The sequence below is a fragment of the Corvus moneduloides genome, chromosome 15 (assembly GCF_009650955.1).
Source record: "Corvus moneduloides isolate bCorMon1 chromosome 15, bCorMon1.pri, whole genome shotgun sequence".
NCBI classification, from domain to species: domain Eukaryota; kingdom Metazoa; phylum Chordata; class Aves; order Passeriformes; family Corvidae; genus Corvus; species Corvus moneduloides.
The window spans coordinates 913,983-929,143 of record NC_045490.1 but is presented as its reverse complement, the minus strand read 5'-3'; the positions used below and the strand labels follow the sequence as shown (position 1 = coordinate 929,143).

At 45.7% G+C, this 15,161-nt stretch overlaps 1 protein-coding gene across 2 annotated transcripts in view; it reads right to left on the bottom strand.

Annotated features, from left to right (window-relative positions):
* NR3C1 (nuclear receptor subfamily 3 group C member 1) overlaps positions 1-15,161 on the bottom strand; it is a 61,212-nt gene that overhangs the window by 21,534 nt on the left and 24,517 nt on the right. For both annotated transcript variants that reach the window (XM_032124594.1, XM_032124595.1), the window contains exon 3: positions 3,308-3,471. In XM_032124594.1, the coding sequence (XP_031980485.1) occupies positions 3,308-3,471 (164 nt within the window). The remainder of the gene's footprint in view (positions 1-3,307; positions 3,472-15,161) is intronic.

Here is a 15,161-nt window from a genome sequence, read left to right as displayed (position 1 = left end):
TTTAGGGAAAGATATTACCAAAGAACAGATCCTTCTCCCAGATAAGGATCAAGGAGCATGTTTTTCCAGAGGGCAGAAAGCTGCAGCTTCGGCTTTTACACTGTATTGCAAAGTCCTGACAGTACAACATTGTGAGAAACAAACATATTTTCTAAAGACTGAGTTTTTAACAACCGAGTCCAAGAGTCTTCTCACAGGAAAACAGCTTGGGGAAGGAATTTTTTACAAGTCAGCTGTGAAAATTATGGGCATGCAGAGTCCATTCCTATGGCTTTGGCCAAACTTCTCCTGTGAAGTGTCTCAAGTTGATATTCTAAGGAATGTTTTTCTGAATGACACCCCCACCTCTTCCATTTGGGAAAGAGGAGCCTTCCTGACTCTCGTGCCAGCTTTGTGTTTAATTGATTCCCACAGCAGATCCTCGACTCACCATTCTGGCTGCCATTAGCATCCTAGTACATGGAAACACACATGAAACATGAACTGATGCCCATTTGCCAGCCCTGCAGTGGAGCAGAGACAACAGTTCCATGTCCCTCCAAGCTGTTTGATGAGACCACAGCTTCACACATCAGTACAGACACTTCAGCTGAGGATTCTCCTGAGCTGCTCCATTTCATTCCTAAAAACGAGCTTCCTCTCCACGGATGTCTGGTTTCTTGTATTTACTGCTCACCTATTCTTGCCTCTTCTAGGACCAAGCTACACTACCTCTTTGTACTACATTATATCAAAGCCCTCTTGTCACATGACCATTTTGGGGGAAAATGAAGGGAAGTTGGTGCTCCATGTCCGACTGCTGCCCAGGGATGTGCCCGCAGCCAAAGGAACGCGCTTCTGTTCTCTCTGCTGCTCAAACCCAAAGATACTCCACAAATACTCTGGTAAAAACCAGGAGGGAGCCAATGGAGGTGTTTCCAGGGGGATCTGGGGCACACAGGGGCATTTTTCAGAGGCTGGCCAATCCCCATCGCCATGCTGCCCGCAGCCCCCACTGGCGCCGGGGCTCTGTGCCCTGTGGCACTGACATCTCTGTGCCCATCTGAGCACACCAGCCTAGAAAAAGGTTGGGAAATGCAGACAAAAGACTTTGGAGGATGGAATTAAAACTGCTGACGAACAAGGCCAATTTGGAGCCGAGCAGGAGAGAGAGGTGTTGGGGAATCTGCAGGGGAGGGAGGTGTGAGGAGCTGCTGCGGGGTGCGGCAGCGGAGGTGGGGAGGAGCAGTGAAGACCCAGGCTGGTACATTGGGTGAAGTGCTGGGAGGTGAACAGGGCTGGCTCTGAGGCTGGAGAAACGCAATCACGAGGGCTCTGAAACACCATGAAGTCAGAACCAGGAAAAGGTATTTCTGGCCAGCCTGGGCTGCTCAAGAAAGGCCTGGCTGCATGAAAAACTGCACATAAACCTACAGCTGCTGTCCCCCCTTCGCCCTTCCTCCTCTCCTCTGCTTCTGCTCTTTGCTGAAAGAAATGCACTTTATATTGACTTCCTAGACACTGACACTTCCAGTTTCTGTGACTGTTTCTGCCACAGTACACAGGCCTGGAGACAAAGGTGGGAAAAAAGGCTTTGGCTAAAGGCTGGATAACGAGTGTGCAGAGTCAGCTTCATCTGAACACTAACAGGTGCCTGGCAGCCACTAATAAAAAGGATATTGCAGAAATAAATTCTTTTTACATGTGTTCCTAATAAGAAAAATGCCTATAAAAGACAAAACCAAATTATTTGTTCCTTAAAGTGAAGACTGGGACTAACAGATCCTGGAAGCAGTCCTGAAAACATCCATGACATCTAACAGGAGGATTAAGGGTGCTCAATCCATGGTGCCATGGCCCAGCTGACATGGTGGTCATCGGACAATGGCTGGACTTGATGATCTTGGAGGTCTTTTCCAACCTAAATGATTCTGGGATTCTGTGAAAAGTGGGATTATTTTTGGAACAATCAAAATGGAAGCAGAGGTGAGCCTTGAGGAACTGATTGCCATAAGCCTGCTGACATTTTCAGTATCACGACAGTTGATTTATGATGTGTTAAATCATATCACTGACCAAAAGGACTCACTGGGCTGATTCCTTCCTGTATCAATACTTTTGTGATTTATTTAAGCTTGAGAACAGGCAAACCCATGGCTATGGCACATGTCCAGCTGCCATGTAAACTGTCTTCTGAGGGATCTCTGGTGACCATGTTTTAACCAAAGGTATAGATGATTATTTGCTTTGCACTTGAGCTTATACTGCCTTGTTACACCTCAGCTCCCACAAAGCCAACACCCCTGCATGACAAGCAGAAACCACGACATGAACTTGGCTTTCCCAATCCCTCCAAGAGGCTCTGCACTTCCACGGAGCTCCCTGTGGCACCCGGTGAGCCAGGAATGGGGGAAGTGCTGCTTCTGAGGACTGAATGGTGGCTTGTCTTTGTCAAACAGCCCTCCCTCTCCTGCAGTGACCCCAGCTTGCACAAACGTCAGCAGAAAGAGCCTGGTTCAGTGAGGGCTGCACGAGGAAGGCACACGACAGGAAACCCCACGGGCCAGAGCTAAGAACAATGTTCTTCAGACCTGAGGAATCACCACCTTCCCAGAAACACTGGGAATATGCTCCAGCTTTTCTGCATCTGATCCTGAAGCAGAGTCAGATCTTGAGGTGCAGCCTAGTCCCTTACAAAATGGCTTCTGATGCACCCCAAAATCACACAGTCCTTATTCACATTTAGTTTTCCATCATCTCTGATTTAAAGAATGATTTTCTCTAATCACAACTAGAGAGAAATCTCAGTGATCCAATCCCACGTCCCTGGTACCCAGTGTCCCTGCAAATAACACCCAGGGACATGGATGCAATTCAACCAACACTGTTTACAGGAAAAACTGTAAAACTACAATAACCTCACACACAACAGATTTACGAAGTTTCATGTAAGTTTTCTACATAAACCAACCACCCTTAAATTGAAAAATCACAAACTTTACAAATCTATTGCACGCAGACAAATATCTGTATAAAAATGGGACAAATAAACAGAAACAACAGTGAAAGAAAATGAAAGAGACAAAAGCCAAGACAACAATAAATTCTTTTACACAGAGTGAATGGGAGCATTTTATCAATGTGAATGGAATCCATGCTTTGGATAATGCACCATTATCAATGTGATTTACCAAGGCAAGATCAGTGATCTAATGGATGGGATGTTCAGTAGGATTCTAGCAAAACCATGGATGCTGGGTTTGAAAATGGATGATATGCGTGGGGACTTGATATTTTTAAGCAGCAAACTCATCCAAGCAGCTCCTACCTTCCACTGCCCTTTTGAAGAACACTTTGCAGCTGCCACACGTCAGGACACCGTAGTGGCACCCGGAGGCCTCGTCGGAGCACACCAGGCAGAGCTTGGGAGGTGGTCCCGTACTTGTTGAGGTTGTGGATGGAGAAGAGCTTATATCTGACCTCATTCCAGGGCTGAAACAAAGCAGAAAAATGCCTTTAATTGAGATCTGTGGAATAGAGGCAAATCCAGGGTTGGTACCTGCCAGGAATGGCTTGTCCCCACCCTCTGTGGGACAGACCTGCACACAGAGCGCACAGAAACAGTTAAACAGGGACTTCTGTAAAACCCAAGTTAAGCTGCATGGATTCTTCACGGCCTATTTGGCTGGATCAAGATTCCTTCCCTTACACATTTCTGAAGCCAAGTTTCTTGCACAATTATCCCAGCCTTTAAAATTGACTCTTAAAACATGTTCTTACTCCATATTGTTTCCATTACTGCCGCATTCCCTGCAGTCTGCACAAGGGCTCCCTTTCCAGCACCACCACTGGGTTTTCTACTGGGATACTGTTATGCAAGAAGCTGTGCAAACTGGGCCATATACTAACAAATATTCACAGTAACAAGTGATCATTTCACCCCAGCAGTTTAGGGGAAGAGAGGAATACTCCTCATTTCAGGATCTGGACGTAAACACCCAGCCTAGCTACAAACAAAGGGTTGGTTTGTTAAGAAAAGAAATAAATCCCTCTTAGAACAACAAACAATCCATCATAATCACCTTGGAGCTGCTCCTAATCCTCAGGGGTGACCCAGCAGCACTGGGCCAGAGCTCAGGGGCTGATCTTACAGAGCTGCAGTCCCAACCATGGCACTGCCCCACACCGCTGGGAAGGCCCAGCTTGTGGAGTTCATCCACCTCCACATGAGGAAGAACTTCCTTCCATGGAGGGTCAGAGACTGGAACAGCTGCCCAGGGAGGGCTGGAATCTCCCTCTCTGGAGACATCCCAAACCCACCTGGACACGTTCCTGTGTCACCTGCTCCAGGTGACCCTGCCTTGGCAGGGGGTTGAACTGGATGATCTCCAGAGGTCCCTTCCAAACCCAACCATTCTGTGATTTCCAACTAAGTTTGGAACTCCTAAAATATGATTTCTGTATAGTCTGCTTTACTTGAAACTGATTTTCACAGAAAATCCTGTTCACCAGGGTTCCAGCCACTCTCCAGATGAAGCTAGAAAAATGACACTTTTATTTAAGACTTTGGTGCCTTTCCTTGGAAACTCTCCAGACCATCCACGTTCCCTGATGTGGGCTTAACATTTGTATGTGGGATGGCTTTTGCATGGAAAATTCCTTTTCCTCTCCTCAAGGAAGTCTGACCAGATTTGGTCACACATTTAAAAAAACCCACAGTTCTAACACGCTCACACAAACCTTAAAATTCCATCCCAAATTAAAACATTCCAACACCTGGGAGCTCTGCTTTTGCACAGATCCGTATGTCCCATCCCCAGAGAGCACCTGAGAAATGGCCCATCCAGTGATTCAAAGGACTTTGCCTTTGTGTTTGATCTTTCCTATAGGGATTGAGGCAATCAAAAGACAAGGAGCAGGACCCTCCCACTCAAATACAGAGGGATCAAAGTCAAACCAGAATAAATGTGTCAATGAAGTTCTCACTTTGACAAAAATGGAACCAGAAGGCAGAGAGAAATGAAAATTACTTGCGTTAGGGGGGGAAAAATGAGACAGCACAGGGAAGCAAAGACCTAAGGGATGTGTAGATCCCGTAAAACCAGTGTCTGAGCTGGGGAGGAGCTGAGCTGTGTCTCAGAGCAGAGAGGGGTGAGCAGAAGAGAAAACACCAGACAGGAACACAGCAACAGCTCCAACATGCTGGAAGGGCAGTGGGAAGAAGAGAGGAGAGTAAGACCAGAACAAGGGTGGTGCAAAGCCCTCAGTAGGAAAGGCTGGCAGCAAGAATGGAGGAGAATGAGTCAAATCTGAGGAAAAAGGGAAGAAAAAGGCCCCTTTTTTCCCAAAGGGAAGAATGCTTCTTTCCAGAACTTGGAAAAGAACTCAAATCTGTCACATCGCTCCTCTGCATTCAGAAAATATCTGTGGAATGCTGCAGCACGTCTCCTGCACGACTCTGCCACGAGGCTGCCAAGCCCCACGAGCGTGTCTGTCAGCTGGAGCGGGGCTCACCGGCGGACTGCGCCCTGCTCATGAGCCATGGCATGGCTTTTCTGGGTTTTCCAATTAATTTGCCTTCTTCTAAAGAGCAGTGAGCTTTAATAAACCCCTCTGGTTGCACAACCCAGCCCTCAGCATCCAAGCCGTGGTAGAATGTAATTCAAGCCAGTTCCATCTATCTGATGTCCATACAAACATGCATCTTCACTGACAGCGTGCCTGCCTTCCTCAAGTGCACGGACCTCTAGGAACAGCACTGCAAGCATGGAGGGGCTTTGCACGGCCCCTCTGAGCAGGGAACTGCCTGGAGCTGTGGGGCTGCAGGAACAGAGACCTCACGGGTAAGGAAGCTGAGGATTCACACCTATTTCTGCTGTGCTGGCTCTGGGCAGGTCTGCTGGTCCATGGAGATATCAGAAGGAACTCAGAGACGAGAGGAGAACCTCAGGCTTGAGAGCCATCCTTGGTTCTTTGCTCTCTCACAGCTTTCCTGTTTAATCAGACAAATAATTTTGACCTCAAAGCTTTGCTTCCTTTCATGTGATACACATATTACTTTCTTGTTTGGTTTTTTTTTTTTCCTTCTCTCCCCAGATTACTGATACATTTGGAAAAAGAAATGAAATTGTTTCTCTACTTTTAGTGTCATAGGCTAAAAAAACCAATTAAAAACCCCAACACTTGCCTTAAAACCAAGCAATACCCCTTCTACAAGCAGCAATCACTGTCTGGTCAACAGCTACTCTAAGATGCCTTATTTTCTCTAAAGGTTTAGGCCCAGCAGCTCCTTTTCTAAGACTAAATATCTCAGATTAAACATTGAAGTACAGGCTGGGAGCTATGAGTTTAAATAAGGAATATATAACTTGAGAACTTCGCTTCTATAAAATTATTAAAACCAGAAAAAGATGGAAACATCTTTCTATGTATAGTTTTGAAGACAGCTAATTTAGATACAAAAATAAAGCTCTTTATACCTCTCAAATTTCTGACAAAAGCATTTTTAAGGAAACATTCATCAGCTGTCAGGGAAACCGTGACAGTGCCAAACATATTCCACTGAAACTTTTCAATCACCGTTAATTTTTAAACAGGGCTCATTTTCTGTACCAGCACCCCAGAAAATGTAATATGAGAAAGAAAACAGATGATATGACTTAGAAAACTAAAAATAAATGATTACATTGATTAATAAAGCAGTAGCCAGCAATCTAATCCGGGCTCCTGGCATATCTTCCCAGCCTGGCTGTATCAGATAAGGGCAATATTTACTAACCGTGTGGAGAGCTGCCAGACAGCCCCGCTTGTAAAATACCACCAGGAGGGATTGCAGGGCAGCAGGGCTCCTGCAGGAGCCACAGCTAACCAGGCTGACATTTAATATAAATCTCTCACCTATAAAGTTATACACAGTAAAAGGCAAATGACCACTTCCTAAGGAAGAGGTAAGGCAGGGAAATTACACTCTGAGATAATATAATAATAGAATATCTTTCAGTATTTACAGAAATTGTTTTCAACTCAGCAGAACCCTAATAAACTATGAATCTTATCTAGATAAAAAGTCAAGCAGCATAGATGAGAGAGGAAAAAACCTCCCAATTTTCAGGGTTCCAAATCTGTAAAAACTTTGATTCAATTTAATTTTGGGAGGCAAGGTATTGGTATGGGGTACTAAACTTAGTACATTCCCAAGTATTTTTCAGAAACTATTCAAATACAATATGATTTTATTTATTTGTATAGATGTGTTTATGGTTTCCAGTCAAGGGGACACATGGGGGCAAAATGGGAAGCTTTAATGAAGGGGGTGAAATGGGAAGGCTTAAGGAAGATGCCGCCTGGTAACGAGCTCTGCAGAAATCAAGCTGTTTAACTGAAGCCATTTCGGGGTTAATCATTTACCAGAGACTTCAACCCCGGCTCAAGGGTCACCTGCACCACAGCCGGGTGTGGTAATGGCTCTGGGGAGGGTTCCTGTCTGAGGTCCTGCCAGGGGATGGTCACAGTCACAGCCCTGGACAGCAGGGACACACAGGGACCACCGGGCTCTAACCCTGCCACCAGCCATGGACACGGAGCAGATGCAGTGGAGGAGGGATTCACTCTGTGGAGAAATAACCTCCCAGTGCAGGTGGGCACTGCTGAGGAGAACATTTGCTTGTCTCTCTTCTTTTTACTGTGAAGAACATAAAACCTCCCCAACACACAGAATGGGCACAGCGCCATGTGCTGAAGCTACTAACACTGAAATATAATTTAAAAAATATACCACCCTCCTGTTACTTTTCATTATTAAATGAAAATCACAAAACTACTGAGCTTTCAAGTGTACGTTTAGATTAGATACTGTAGAGAAATTCTTCCCCGTGAGGGTGGGCAGGCCCTGGCACAGGGTGCCCAGAGCAGCTGGGGCTGCCCCTGGATCCCTGGCAGTGTCCAAGGCCAGGCTGGACATTGGGGCTTGGAGCAGCCTGGGACAGTGGGAGGCGTGCTGCCCATGGCAGGGCTGGCACTGAGTGGGCTTTAAGGTCCCTTCCAACCCAAACCATTGCATGATTCTCTGATCCTATGAAAAACAACTCTAGTGAGACAATGACAAGGGGAACACTTTCAGAAACCAAAATTCCTGATCATTTCCAGCCTACAGCCCGCACCTCTTTTTACCACCGGTGCACGAAAGGGATGGTCAGCCTGCATCACATTCTGTCCGAACAGGAGTTCACTCCTGACCCACCCAGACACCAAAACACGGCCAACCACACATCCTGGCTCTGCAGCACAACTGAACCAACTACTGGGAACGTACTCCTAAAAGCAAGTTACGTACTGGTGTAAGTGGTATCACCGAACTAAGAGTAAAGAAACCATTTTCAATGTCATTGCCATCTGGGCCTCCTCCTTATCTTCCAGCAATGAGAACAATGTAAACATTAGGCTGTGGATACCGACTGACTTCATTTTTTGAATTGTTTAATTATTTCTTCATTAACTAGAGAAACTATTAATTATTTTTATATCCTCTTAGGCAGGGAAGTAGTTTTCAATTCAAGCAGGAACAAATTTTAATCCAAGGCTGTTGACACTAGACTTGTCACAGAAGCGTGTTTGCCAATTGGAAATAATTCCAGAAAGGCATTTTGCTGAGAACCTGAACCACTGGTTTCCTCTGTCTCTTGAAACGTTTTCACTTCATTTTGAACAGACTGAAAATTGGTAAGAACCCAGGTTTTCCTCCCAGGCTGCCTGAACTCTGCAGACACAGAGCCAGCCCTGGGCTGGCTGGGTGCCACAGAGGGGGCACGGAGCGACTGCCAGAGGCACAAACCACACGGTGACAGACCCCAAGCCAAGGTGTCCTGGGTGTTGACTGCTCACAAAGCCACAAATCCTCCCTCCACATAACTTTCTTACAGACCCACCTATTTTTCAGTCCTCTTTCCTATTTTCTGTTTAAAATGGAGACCTGGATGGTTTTGGTAGGAGTGCTGGTCTTGACGACAAGCATGTCCTCAGCGGTGCCGTAACAAATGAAAAATACTTATGAGTATTTAAGCAAAGCCTGTGAATAAAAGCCCCCAGCATTTCTGGTTTCCAGCTGCTCTGAGAACCAGGATGATTAACACGGTTTCCTTTATCACATACCCAGATAAACACTGTATTAAAAAACCGCTGATAAGCCAGGAAATCAGATTTTGAACTAACGGTCTCATTTCGTGCAACATGTCTATGACACGGCCAAGATAATGCCACCATGAGGGACTTGTCACTCCGGAAGGCCACAGCCAAATTTCCTTCACTGCTGGAGCCAGAAACTCATGGCAGAGAAACTCTGGTGTGCAGTCAGGGGGGCAGGAACTGTCCCTCCTCCTGACCCCATAAATGCTATTGTCAGGGGACTACTGGGGTTCTAACTCAGAGAAAAATTTAAAATATGAGACATACCCAAAGTAGCAAAGCCTTGGAATCGCCCTCCGCCTGCAGAACACACCTTTTACCATCCCTTCATACAATCGAAGCCGGCTGCAGGATTTGTGGGTTTGTACAGTCAAACAAATACTGCTGGCAAATACCAACAGCACGGGAACAGAACAGGAATGTGCAGGTTCCCAGCACGACACACGGAGCAAACCCACTGTGTGACAGCGCCGGCTCCCCACGGCCAGCGGCGCTTCCATCCCTCTGCAAGCCTGCACGACGTCTCTTCCCCAATCTTGGAGGAGCATCCTGCCAAGGTGACTCCGAGCTCTCTGGAAGCACTGAGGAGCTGCTGGCAGCTCCTGAGGCACTGGCCCCAAGGCCGGCCCTCGTCCTGTGGTGAAATGGCGCCCGCTCCCATCTTGGCACCCCTCGGAGCGACGCCGGAGCAGCCGCGCACGGAGCAGAGCGGCCGCACGCTCCCGCTGGAGCCTCTCCAGGACACAAATGTTTCAAGGGCACAGGCAAAGCTTTCTTGGAATGGATAAATGGTAATTGATGTTGCAGCTGCAACCTCAGCCAGAGTTCTTGGGATTTTAAATGCACTACAGACCTAAAGCATTTATGGCCAGAATATGATAATTAAACTATATGTTCTAAACTTTTGTATTTATTACAGTGCTCCATTAAAGTAGCCAGATCGTCCTACCTTCAAAGTTAGAATTCATTTCTATACGAATCAATTTAAGTGTATTTTTCCAAAGCTTTGTGTTGCTTTTTTAATTTCATTGTGCACCCTTGCTTCCTTAAATAAAGAGGCAGCAAAAAAAGAGAGCCAGACAAAGGCCAGTACCTTTAGACTTAAATACAAACTTTACATGAAAACATGGAATCAAATTATCCTGGCCCATACAAATTGTTTACACCTTTCTGGATGACAAAATAGCCATTTGATCTACACGATTCACAGACTGTGGTTCATCTCAAACCTGCCTTTCACAGACTCTGTCTCACGGACACATCGCACTCTGCTGGCACAGGGACATACTTGGTGCTCACAGACGGAGGTGCAGGACCAGGACAGCTGCAAGAACAATGCACTGCACAATAAAGTGCAAAACTCTGAGCAGAATTAGATTTTTTATTTTTATTTTCAGTTCATCCCAAGAAATGTCTCAGCCTGGAGGAAAGGAGGCTCAGGGGGGACCTTGTGGCTCTGCACAAGTCCCTGACAGGAGGGGGCAGGGAACAGGGACAGGAGGAGAGGGAACGGCCTCAGGCTGTGCCAGGGCAGGCTCAGGGTGGACAGCAGCAGGAATTTCCCCATGGAAAGGGTGCTCAGGCCTTGGCAGGGGCTGCCCAGGGAGGTTTGGAGTGCCCATCCCTGGAGGTGTCCCAGGAAGGGCTGGAGGTGGCACTCAGAGCTCCGGGCTGGGGACAAGGTGGGCATCGGGCACAGCTTGGACTAGATAACATTAAAAGTCTTTTCCAACCTCAGTGATTCTGGGGTTCTGTTTCAGATCTCAGCAACCTCAGAGGTGCTTTAACTGTCTTGGAAGCAGTTTTTTAGTTTTCTGAACCTTGCAAACTAACCACGAGCCAAGATACCGCCCAAAAATGCATTGTCTTAACACTGACCCTTTAACACACCAGTTCCATGGGCCAGCACTCAGAATTCAACAGCAGTAGAACTGTGCTGAGACATTCTGCGGTGATCACAAGAGATCTATGAGCTCAGAGCAGCCACAGCATTTTGGCTCTTCCTACACAGTCAGCATATATCAGATCTGACCCCTTATTCCAGCACACATTAATGTTGTACCAGAGGAACTGAACTTAAAATATTAAGCAGGACTTGTTCCATTAATGACCTCAGCGTGAGCTGTGTCCAGTGCTCGTGTCAATCACAGGACGGTGTGCAGGCTTCCAAAATGATGCTGCTAGGAAAGGAGAGAGACATCTGGAAAGCTGATTCTAACATACATGGAAAAATATTAATGGTACAGAAAGGAAGGCAGTAAAAGATTAAACTGCAGTAGAATCATAGAATGCCACAATGGTCTGGATTGGAAGGGATCTTGAAGACCCCCTGCCAAGGGCAGGGACACCTTCCACCATCCCAGAGCACTCCAAGCCCTGTCCAGCCTGGCCTTGGACACTGCCAGGGATGGGGCAGCCACAGCTACTCTGGGCACCTGTGCCAGGGTCTCCCCACTCTCAATATCCCACCTAACCCGGCCCTCTGGCAGTGGGAAGCCATTCCCCTTGTCCTGTCACTGCTTGTCCAAAGTCCCTCTCCAGCTCTTTTGGAGCCCCTTTAGGCACTGGAAGGGGTTTCAAGGTCCCTTGGAGCCTTCCCTTCTCCAGGCTGAAAAGCCCCAAAGCTACAGTATAGTCCTTCCGTAGTCAAATCATCATCAAGCTAAATTTAGACTTGTAATTAGGAAGCTCATTTCTTCTATTCTGAAAAAACACAACAAAATCAAGACTCTCCTGCTGCCAGTGGAACATCTAACAGTGATCTGGACCTGGGGTTGTATCAATGTGGACACAGGGATTCATTCACCAGTTTGTGCTTTTAGCAGCACTGCAGAGCTAATTCCTGCTTTACAGCAACAACAAAAATCAGAAGAAATATAAAGAAAGAAACTAAAAGTAATGTAACTCAAACATAAATAAAAGAGTAGAAATAAAACCTTAACTCTGAGCAGGAAGAAGAAGAGGAGAAGGGAAAGATGAAGAGAGGGCAAGAGAAGCAGTTCCTTCATTCCTTCTCCAGTCCTTCCAGGAAGCTCTGTTCAGAGGGGAGCTGACACTGGAGCACCTGAGGCTGCTGAATTCCTCAGTGCACAAACCCTGATTCCCTGTTTCCCCGTCCTTCTGGAGGCAGCCCTGCACGACGTGTCCTGCCCCAGCACGGGCTGTGTCAATGGGAAGCACGCATTTACACGTGCAGCACTTTATTACGGAATATTAACCAACATGTTGCACTCTGGGCTCTGCTTCAGTGCAAATCTACGGAGAAGAGGGATGGGGACTGGTGCCAACTTTAGGTTTTGGCCTCGGTCCATTTGGTGCAGGGCCAGGATGACTTGGTTGACTGTTGAGTCATCGGTCGGTTCAATTGACATTATTTTACATTTGACTGGTTATTGTTCTTTAAACTTTGAACAGGAGTCCAGAAGCTCAAAAAACACCAGTGGACCAAAAAGAAAGCAGCCCAAACAGAGTTTAAACAAGGCACGTAAGCAAGAAAAATACTCTCCTTCAGTGACATTTGCTTTCAGCAGAACCTGCTAAAAAATCAAAATCTACCTCATGGTTTAAAACATGTCTGTTATATTCCCAGTATCTGTAGGAAGGAGAAGCAAACCTTTTTCCCCAAAATAAATAAACTGGTGAATGAGAACTGTGTTTCTAACAGTAACTAACATATTCCTGAAATTTTAGATGGTCAATGGGCACACTAGTCATTTGCTTCTGCCAATGCTCAACCTACAGCTAAAAAAAAAAATATTTAACCCCCAGAAGTTACTGCTTCAGTACTGAAGACACACTCGTATTTGGCAGAAGAGATGCCCATAAACTGTACTGGTTTGTTTCCACAGGGATGTGATATGAAATGAACTCGCTACACAGACAATCTGCATTTACCAACAGGAATTCGTACTGAAGGTTCATTCCTGTTGTTTTCAAACTGTTTACTCAACTCACTGTGTTTCCACTCCAGTTCCAGGTATGTATTCAGTACGTTTTGATCCCCTGAGAGGGAAATTCATTGTTACATCCACTTATTTCCATCAGCAGCTAAAGAAATGAGCCGAGGAGGAGCCTGAGCTGGCTTTAATGAGAAGTGTAGTGGGAAGGGAGCCTGGGCTCTGCTACAATAAACATGCCAGGATGGAATCGGCTTTTGTGACGGCTTCCAAGAGCATGAAAAACAAACAAAACCCAATAAAAACATCATATCCTGGGTACCTTGCTGGAAGACAAAAATACTTGTGATGATTTTGAGATCTTAGTCACAAGAATGACGACTGCAAGCTGTTGTCAGCGCCACGGGCCCGAGCTGAGGTGCGGCGCCAGCTCGTGTGGATTGTGTTCCCCATTTAGTCATGAGCACTAACGTCACTTGAAAGGGTAAAGATTCTTTTTTACCATCTTGCAGAGGGAACAGGAATTCTTGCAGGAAAGATAAGGAGCAAACTCAAAATTCCTGGTGACTTAAAAATCAGAGAGTTGCTTACGGACGAGCACAGTGATGGTTTAGGGGCCTGAGGGAGAGGCTGAGGCCTCCCCCCAAACCCTACCAAAAGCTTTTCTTTTCTGTTTTGCATTTAGTTTTTGGTGCATTTTATCTTTCATATCCAGATCTGGGTGTCTATATAACAGAGCTTAAAACTGAGCAAACCTGTTTAAAAAGCATTTCCCAAACTCTTACAAGCACTTTTACCACCCTTTGGAACATGGTTTCACTTCATTTTACCTGGCCTCTGACACAGTGAATACAAAGAACAAATAAGAAACCACTCTTCCCTGCATGAACAGGAAGAAAAGCACATTGTAAGTTTGTTTATTGACACAAAATCAGCCACAGAAACTTGTGTCATATTCTCAGAAGGCCAAGCAAGGAGTAGCACCTCAGACCTGTATGATGTGTATATTGTATGTAATTACCATGGCACTTTTAAGTCAACTTTATTGAATTATCCAGTAGAGTGCTATAATTACTTTTGTCAACACTGTTAAGCAATTACAGATACAATTTCTGCTATAACATGCACATACAGTAGGTTATTACCTGCTTTTATTTCCACTTGGCAACCACGTCACATATTCAAGGCTATAAAGATGTTTCACCACATCCCTCCTGATGCCCACACCCAGCCTTTACAGGCAATTCTCACCCTGGGGGTTTGGGCTTCTTTGTGGTTTGCTTTTTTCCCCCCATAATACTTTTAGCTCCTGCCTTCTTTCTCTCTACTGGGTTTCTCGTATTATTTTGCCCACTTCCCTCTGTCCTCTCCCCTCCCTGTCAGCTGAAGGAAGCTCTATTCCTTCCTTGCTGAACCTCGCACTGTTTCCTGGCCACATTGTTCATCTCTGCCTCTTTGTGTATTTTCTCTTCCTGAGCAGCACTGGGAACCCCTCCCAATTAAAACTCCATCTGTAAACTTCATTAATGGGCTGTTTACTCTCTCACACAACCACCACGACAGGGACAGAGAGACCCCGAGTCCTCCACATAATCCCTCTTCTCCCCTGTCTTCGGGGCTGAACTTATTCAAGTGTCCAGCAGTGAGAATCCCAACATTCTTTCAGAGAAGTATTAAAAACTTTCCTGCTGGGAAACTCTTTTCTTTTCCTGAATTAGAACATGTCACAACAGCTCAGATCAAACATTTTAACTATGGTCATTACTCAAGATTAACTCAATGGAGTATATATTGCATTCACAGCTGCATGATGTAAAATGAAAAGTAACTAACACATGCTAAGAATAATACATTGAAGTCATCTAAAGACTGTTCCAGTAAGAGAGCTGAATGCAGTATTCCTTATGGAAAAATTACTGGATGTTTACTACTGAAATATGGGAAAGGTAGAACGCACTGCATGCTGGGGTTGGAAGGTGAGCTCACTCTACTCAGCACCTGAAGAAAACAAGTGTTTAATTCAGTTTTTAAGACTATGTATTGAGTCCTTATCTCCTTACATAAGCATAATTACACAGGAGAACAGGTATGGCATCAGTTTCCCCT